This window comes from Buteo buteo, chromosome 10 (assembly GCF_964188355.1).
Source record: "Buteo buteo chromosome 10, bButBut1.hap1.1, whole genome shotgun sequence".
Classification (NCBI taxonomy): Eukaryota; Metazoa; Chordata; class Aves; order Accipitriformes; family Accipitridae; genus Buteo; species Buteo buteo.
The window spans coordinates 18,931,561-18,940,457 of NC_134180.1; the positions used below are offsets into that span (position 1 = coordinate 18,931,561).

Consider the following 8,897-nt stretch of genomic DNA (forward strand, 5'->3'; position numbering starts at 1 on the left):
CACCAGCGGTGGGCGTGAAATACACCTGACTGATAGATCAGATGAAAATATTCTTTCTTATGGGTAGCATCTCACTTCTTGGGAGTGGCTTCGTTAACTGTGCAGCGTTACGTGCCGTTAATGTCACTCTTTTGAGATAAAAGTAGCAACGGCCATGCTCCACTCTCCCTTTGTTAAAAATGTTAAATTTCAGCATCTCCCTCCCTGCGGCTTCTTAATACGCGTAAATGCTTACACTAGGCACACGGGTGCTGCGTGTTTGAGGCGTTTTGTGTACGCTTTGGCCGAGCAACGACGTTAGCCTATGTGAGGCTGCACCTGCGCTTTTAATTACGGGTTGTGCCTCTGCCGCCACGAGAGGCTGCCGTCTGGCCCGGTCCCGTTAGCTGGCAGGCGCCCGCGCCCGCCTGGCAGCGCTGGAGGCGGGGGCCGGTACCGCGCACGACCGGTCGGTTAGCACCACTCGAGGGAACGGCCACGCTCTTTGATGGCAGGCAGGCAGGCAGGGTGGCGCTCGCTCTATTCTTAGTAACGCGGCGGCAAGCCCACAACGCGCCTTCGGCGCGGCCTCTCCTCCCGCCGGAGCCGGCGCTCGGCGCTGCCTGTGCGGCAGGGCGGGCGGCCCGCGGGGCCCAGCCTCCGGGAGGTGCCGGCCAACGCCCCTGGGCGGACGCGGCAGAAGGCGCTGCGGAGCGCGCGGCCCGGGGGCCAGGCCCTCCGCGGCGGGCAGGCCCCCCGCGGCGGCGGCCCCCTCCAACATGGCACCGCCGTCCCCCCCGTCCCGTCCCCCCCCGCCAGCGCGGCGGCGGCGGCGGCGGGCGGGCGGGGGCCCGTTGCGCCTGCGCGCTGGGCGCATGCTGGCCGCCCGGGCCGTACCCAGCGTGCCGCGCGCCGCGCATGTGCAGTGCGGGGCGCAGGGGCTGCTAATTCCATTGTGGAGCGGACGCGGCGTTATTTTTAACTGGAGGCGGCGGCGGGAGCCGTAAGTGCAGCCCGGGCCGGGGGCCGCCCGTCGGCGCGGGTGGGGGTGGCGGCGATGCGCCCGGGCGGCGGCTGCCGGGCCGCCGCGGGAGCCAGCCGCTGAGCGGTCGCCCGCCAGCGAGGCGGCGAGCGGTGTCCGGCGGGCGGGCGGCGGGTCCCGCAGCCCCTCTGGGCCGCGCCTCCTCTCCGGCCCGCCTTCCCGGGGGATGAAACTCGGCAGCGGCTTCCTCGGCGGCGGCGGCGGCAGCAGCAAGAGGGCGGCGGCCATGGAGCCCACCTTCCCCCCCGGCATGGTTATGTTCAACCACCGCCTGCCCCCGGTCACCAGCTTCACCCGGGCGGCCGCGCCCCCCCCGGCGGCCCAGCACCCCCCGCAGTGCGTGTTACCTCCGGCCTCCGCCGCCGCTTCCTCCACGGCGGCGGCCGAGCCCCCGGCGCCTCCTCCCCCTCAGGACATGACTTTCAAGAAGGAGCCGGCGGGGGCTTTCCCCTCCGCTCCCTCCTCCTCGCAGAGGAGCCCCTGGGGCTTTCTGCAGTCCCTAGTGAGCATCAAGCAAGAGAAGCCCAGCGAGCAGGAGGAAGAGGAGCAGCAGCAGCAGCCGCAGCACCATCACCACTACGGGGGGCTCTTCGGAGGAGCGGGGGAGGAGAGACCCCCCGGCCTGGGGAGCAGCAGCGGGGAAGGAAACGGCCAGAGTGTGATTCAGGACCTCAGCCTTCTCCACCACCTGCACCAGCATCCCCACCGAGACCTGTTACTGAGTGGCAGAGGCGAGGGCGCCCCTGGGAGCTCGGGTGAGCCAAAGCACGATGCCCAGGTCAAGAAGGCAAAGAGGCCAAAGCCAGAAACTCAGGGAATCAAAGCCAAGCGGAAGCCAAGCGCTTCATCCAAACCCCCCCTGGTGGGAGATGCAGAAGGTGCCATTGCGTCCCCCAGTCAGAAACCTCACGTTTGCGAACACTGCAGCGCTGCCTTCAGGAGCTCCTATCACTTGCGCAGACATGTGCTCATTCACACGGGGGAGAGGCCTTTCCAGTGCAGCCAGTGCAGCATGGGTTTCATCCAGAAGTACTTACTGCAGAGACACGAGAAGATCCACAGCAGGGAGAAGCCTTTTGGGTGTGACCAGTGTAGTATGAAGTTCATCCAGAAGTACCACATGGAAAGACACAAGAGGACGCATAGCGGAGAAAAGCCATACAAATGTGACACTTGTCAGCAGTATTTTTCAAGGACTGATAGACTGTTGAAGCACAGAAGAACATGTGGTGAAGCCATAGGTAAAGCAGGGGCTGGAATGGAGCCCGGATCATCAAATAACATGGGTAGCTTGGCTGTGTTGTCTCAGGGAAATACAAGTTCCTCAAGGAGAAAAAGTAAAACAAAAAGTACATCCACTGAAAACAAAGGAAATAAGTGTAGCAGCAAAGTAACTGAATCTCAAGTTACAAGTAATGTGGCCATGCCAAATTATGCAGTTGATATTCCTATCGTGTCTTCCAGTGGTGGTCTAGTTGGCACGGGTGTAGAAGAACTTCAGAAAAAGGTGCCAAAACTGGTCTTGAAAAAAGGAAGCAGAAAGCAGGCAGACAAAAGTTACCTTAATTTTGTATCACCACTGCCAGATATTTTGGGGCAAAAACCACTGTCTGGGAAACAAAGTGGCTCTCTAGGCCTAGTAGCCAATACTGGTGTAGAAACTATTGGCCTTCTCCAAAGTACAGGTGGTAAACCAGGTCAAATAAGTAGCAATTATGATGATGCCATGCAGTTTTCAAAGAAAAGAAGATACTTACAAACTGCAAGCAGTAACAGTGCCTTTTCAATTAATGTCGGACACATGACTTCCCAGCAGTCCGTCATCCAGTCTGCAGGTGTTAGTGTTATGGATAACGAAGCTCCATTATGTCTTATTGATTCAGCATCTTTAAATAGTGAAATAAAGTCTTGCCATGACAAATCTGGTATTCCTGATGAAGTTTTACAGAGCCTTTTGGACCAGTACTCTCACAAATCAGAAGGCCAGAAAGAAGATCCTTTCAGTATAACTGAACAGCGTGTGGACTTGCACACCTCAGGAGAACATTCAGAGATGGTTCAGGAAGAAAATTTGAGCCCTAACTCTCAAACAGTTTCAAATGATAAGGCGAGCATGTTACAAGAATACTCCAAATACCTCCAACAAGCCTTTGAAAGAACAACCAATAGCACTGGTTTTGCTTTTGGACCCAGTTTCCAATTTGTTAGCTTGTCTTCAACTCTCCATAACCACACTCTGTTTCAAGACAAACAGATATACACTACATCTCCACTTGAGTGTGGCTTCAGCCAATCCGTTACCTCAGTATTGCCAACTGCATTGCCAAAACCTCCGTTTGGGATGTTGCTTGGATCTCAACCAGGCTTTTATTTGTCTGCTTTGGAGGCTACGCATCAACAGTTGACTCCTTCTCAAGAGCTGGATGATCTCATTGATCCGCAGAAAAACTTAGAGACTTCATCTAACTACCAGTCGACATCTCAGAAACTGAGTGGCCAGAAGGAACAGAAAAACTTAGACTCCTCAGCAAGCTTTCAGATCCCATCTCAGGAGTTAACTAGCCAGATAGATCCTCAGAAGGACATAGAGCCTAGAGCAACCTACCAGATCGAGAACTTTGCACAAGCTTTTGGTTCTCAGTTTAAGTCGGGCAGCAGGGTGCCAATGACTTTTATCACTAACTCTAATGGAGAAGTGGACCATAGAGTAAGGACTTCAGTGTCAGATTTCTCAGGGTATACAAATATGATGTCTGATGTAAGTGAGCCATGTAGTACACGAGTAAAAACCCCAACCAGCCAGAGTTACAGGTAAGGTTCTGACTGTGACCAGGCTGTGGGGTCTTCTTAATGTAATTTTGTTTTACTTTGACAATACTGCCATTGGAATGTTTCTACACGGTCCTATTAAGAATAATGTAACATGCCCTTTCAATGCAACTTTTCATATTTAGTTTATTTTGTTAGTGTGATTTTTTTTTTTAGATCTGTTTATTATGGTTTTTAATCAAAAAAAATCAATAGATTAAAATAGTGTTTTGTTCAAGTGACAATGTTTAGCAATCAAATTTACATTATATAGATTGTCAGGGAATAGCCCAAAAGTTTAAAATGCAAAAAAATTAACTTTGTTCCTAGGACTAAGGTTTATTCTACTTGCTTTATTCTCAGGAAAGTGTAATGAAGCATGGGAATTCTGTGCACCACTAGTGTATTGGAACTTCCAATTTACAAATAGTGACAAATATATATCTCATCTTTTTGAGGAAGGGACCTATGACATTTCAAATTGCTGTCTTTTATGTCTGGGCTGATCTGAAAGAATTTTGCTACCTAAATTTTGTTGTTTTTGAAGTACTCCTGTTCTTCAGGTGTTGCTCATTCCAGGCAGGTGTAGCAAATATTCTTGGGTCTGTACAAAGAGCCCAGAATGGTAGCTTTAATATAAACAATAATGTCCCCAGAACTCCTGTGCGAGACTGTAATTTCATGAAGAGATTCTGTTGACACAAACCGTGAGAACAAAACGTGTGTTTCTGGTTCATGTCATTAGAACCCCAACTTGAAACTACAGTCATAATCTAGATAGGCTTTTGGGATACGTTATTTATTATACATGGTTCAAAAAAGTTGGTCTCTTGCTCTTCCCCTTTTTCATGTTCTTTTAGTGTATAAGGTTCCCTCTCTTTTGTTGTGCTCCCAATTTCTCCAGACTTGAACTTGATTTTTTCCCTCCCCTTAACTTACACCTCTTCTTCCCCACTCGCTCTCTCACCCCAACTTAATAGCTAGCATTTAAAAAGATCTACATTCCAGAAAGTGCATATCTTACTATGTGCTTTCTGATGTCTTATGACATCAGATAGATGATGAACAATAAACACCCACATGTTTTAGAATTATGTCAAGGTTTCCATGTACAATAAGAAATAATATACTCCCAATTGTACATACTAAGGCCCCTATCCTGCATCAGGATCAGCTGACATGGACCCCTGTGCCCAGCAGCGTACCAGTGGTGTCACTGGAGCTCTTTATGGATATAGGGGTTTGCAGCAGTTCATCACTGCAGGCTTTTAGGGCCTAAGGCTGCAATTCCATCAAAGGCTTCTGGTGATGACATCAACTACAAAAGTAGAACTTGAGTGGCTTGTTAATATCAGCAGAACTTTTCTTTGGAATTATTGCCTTACTTTATGTATATTTTGTGGTACATTATTTATTATATGTGAATCCTGATTAATGCCTGTGGAGCCACGGAAACCGCTAGAAATACTGGTGGCCATTCAAAGCTGCTGAAAGGCAGTGGCACTGCTCTAAACCACTTTTTGCAAATGTATTTTTTGATTAGTTTTTTAATGTAATTTTGGTGATGTTTATGCTAATGGTTTTTTATGTACTCTTGGTGATGTTTCAGTCTTACGTACTTTTCTGGTGTCAGGAAAGTACCAGTGGTTGTTTGCAGTCTTATTGTGTAATCAGCCTATTACAGGCTTCCATGTATAATAAAGTTATTAACATTGTGCAAGTGTAAAACACTTCTGTTATGAAAGTGGTGTATTATTAAACGAATTGTTACAAAAATCCTGGGTAATTTCTCCCGTTGTCCCTCACCACTAAAAACTGAAACCTGAGCCCACTTGTAATCTCTTTTACTAGGTAAACTATCTTTTTTTTTTTCTTACTAATCTAGAGTTTGTTCTCATAGAATCCATGTAACTCCATTAACTTTTTCTTTATACTTGATTATGTATTTCACCCTATTTCAATTTAAATAAGCAAACAACAACTGTTCTCTGAACACAGAACCCAGCCTGTTATCAGGGATGGAGTAGTCCATAACCATTGTGTTGGCTTTTTCAGTACCTTTTTTTTTTGTTGTTGTTTTACAGAGGTTTTAATTTACATTCTTTATATATTGTGTGTAGTAGAAGTTGCATATGTATTGTTCTGGCTGTTTGCTTTAACTTAATACTAATAAAACCCATTATTCATGAAATCATAAAGATATCACTTCTATTATCCAGTCACACTCTTGAGAACCTATTAAGGAAACGTTATGAGTTAAGATTTAGAGAAGGAATAATATGACTTACTGGCATGTTTTCAGCTTGTTTTCTTCGTTCAGTTTCTTTTTGGGTCAGATAATTTCAATGCACTATTTTAGAAATCAGGGCTTTATCTCATACCTTTAGCTTCTGAGGCAAAAACTAACACATTTCCTTAAGTTAAAAATGTTCGTACAACTTCATCTTTTTAAATCTGTGTCTTTTTAAATATGGTTTTGGTTAAAAATATATAAATTGCGTATTGTTAACTTCAGAGACATTTTGTAATTGCTGGAAATCCAGAAAGACATGTGTATAATAGAATTTTGTTCAAAGTAAAGATTTTAGAAAGTCCTCTTTTTTTTTTTGTTTTTTTTTTTTGTGTTTTGGTTTTTGTTTGTTTGTTTTTCCCCTGCTCTAGCTTCTGCATTATAAGGAAAGCCTAGTAAAAACATTATAGCAAAATACTTAAAAGCATTTTAGGTAATCTGAAGATAGTTCGTGGACTTCCTTAATCTGTATTTTTCTTCAGTTTTGCATGTAACCATAAGAGTAGCAGTGCTGAAAGTCTCAAAATGGTTGAAAAGTAGAGTATTGAAGAACAGAAGACAGCAATTTGAATCAAGGTAATGACATGGACAAGAGAAAAATTGTTGGCATGCTGAAAAGCAAATAAGGATGAAAACTTTCCAAAGTAAATATGAAATATGCTAAATGTTTAATATTCAGGACATTGCTAGGAATCATTTCAGAAAATCTGAGGGGGAAATTACTGGAATATTATATGTTTTTTTCCACAGTTTAGCAGTTACTCAAAAATGTTTCTTAATAGAACAGAACTAGACCTTTTCCTAATTTAACATGGCATTCAAATTTATTTTTCTTTAAATAATGAAGGTTAAGGATTTGGTAAAAGGTGTAGAAATTAGAGTATGGCTTCACCTGCTAGATATTAGAAAGAGCTACGTAGTAAGTAGTAGTAACCCACATGGACGAAAGCTTTGTTTAGGGATGTGGCAGTGAGAAAAGGAAAAAGGAAAGCAAAACGGCCCTTGAATTTTTTTTCCACTTCAGTTGCTGGTTTAGTTTTTTGTTGTTTTTAAAGGAATTATGTGAGGGGGATGATAACCTGCTTCCTACCACTAACAGGAGTGTAAAGAAGAATTGATATACATGGTGATAGAAAATCGTACGTAAACTGTTACGCTTCTTATTTATAGCAGCTCACATAACTTGTTTTTCTTTGGAACAAGTGCATTCTGGTACCCTGAATTGTGAATATGACTGTATGCCCCAAGCCACTAGAAGTGCATGTCTGACCTGCCTGCAGATAATCTCGAAGAGCTAGCTAAAGTTTGTAGTAGTTCCTGAATTATTTAAATTGGACACAGACTTGTGGGTAGTGGGTGAAATTTTAAAGTAAGAAACTGGTGAAATGAAAGGGGGAGAAAAAAATAATGTGAAAATATGATGGTGCGAAGTGAGATCACAATTTCAGGTTTATGGGCTATTGATGGAAGAAAAGCTGCCTGATGCCTCATGGAGACCTTGAGAAGATACTGGAATAATGTGAAGTAGTCCATTAGTGTTTTTTTGTTGTTTCAATTACTTGGTCTCTCCCCTTGCCCCTAATATTATCTGTATGAAAACTGTGTATTTGTCTGAATGATGCTTCTGCTTTTTTTCCCACCAACTAGAAATCAGTGTTGTTCATGTGAAGTTGCAGTTGTTACTGTGGAAATGTTTGTTATACCTGAGAAGATGCGTGTGAGAATATGTAAGTTACTACCTTGCTGTTATTTATTTTTATTGTATGTGTTGAAGGGAGTCAGGTCACTTTAAAATGGAAGATTCTGTTTTCAGCCCCTGCTGACTACCAGCTGTAACCATTTGGGCTGGAATTTTCCAGGCTTTGTCTGTCTCGCACTCCACACACTATCTTTTTCTGGGAAACTTATGCAAAATTGCTTATGTATTTCCTAAAAGAAGATTAAGGAAGAAAACTTTCTTGTTCCATGGGCCTTTTCATCTCATGCTGCTTTAAAAACAAATCAGAATCATCCCTCTCCAAGCTAGGACTTTAGACTAGGTTGATGAGTGTCCCTTGTCAAATCACTGTTCTTGAAAACTTGATAATAATCAATTAAGAGTTTTTGAAAATGCTTTTACATTCAGGGATTTGAAATTTGGTGGCTATATCTCCAAAAATGACCTCGCCAGGGTAACGGCTTGGGATATTACAATCATTTGGTATGTTAGTCCAAGTGGCTCTTTCTTCTGATGTGACCTACATGGGGGCATATGTTGCATATTCTCAGACTGGAATTTGTTTTCTGGCTTCTTACGTAAACTGTAGAGTCTTCACTTTTAATGTTCTTCTAAGGTGATTTTTATGCGCCCTTTTTTTTTTTTTTTTTTTTGTACAAGCGCTTAAGAAAATAAGGTATGCTATGGTGCACATCATTTGGAACACAGGATATATACCCTGTTTATCAAATGAACAGCTGTGATGCATTTTGTCATCCATGTTGTTCAAAACGTGTTTCTCGTGTCCCCCTTTTTCACTTGCAGTTAAAACCCAGATTTATTTCAGTGTTGTTTGTTTTCTCACAGACAGTGATGTCTGGCTACATTAGAAAAGAAAATATATTTTTTGATATCCTTGTACTGATATTCTAATCTTATGGGTTTTATAGCTACTGATGCTAAAAACTTACTTTTGGATGCCCAGTTTCATTTTGATACCTATGACCTGGAAGGATAGGTACTGGAATTTCATCTCTTTGACACTGATTGAAGTTGAGTTCCTTAGTATAAGACCCCTGCTG

General features: G+C 44.3%; 1 protein-coding gene across 1 annotated transcript; it reads left to right on the top strand.

The window, feature by feature from the left end:
• The first annotated feature begins 823 nt into the window (after positions 1-823).
• Positions 824-6,656, top strand: ZNF281 (zinc finger protein 281). Its single transcript, XM_075038858.1, has one exon. The coding sequence runs from the start codon at positions 1,188-1,190 to the stop codon at positions 3,834-3,836; it is 2,649 nt and encodes an 882-aa protein (XP_074894959.1). The 5' UTR covers positions 824-1,187; the 3' UTR covers positions 3,837-6,656.
• Positions 6,657-8,897: the final 2,241 nt, after the last annotated feature.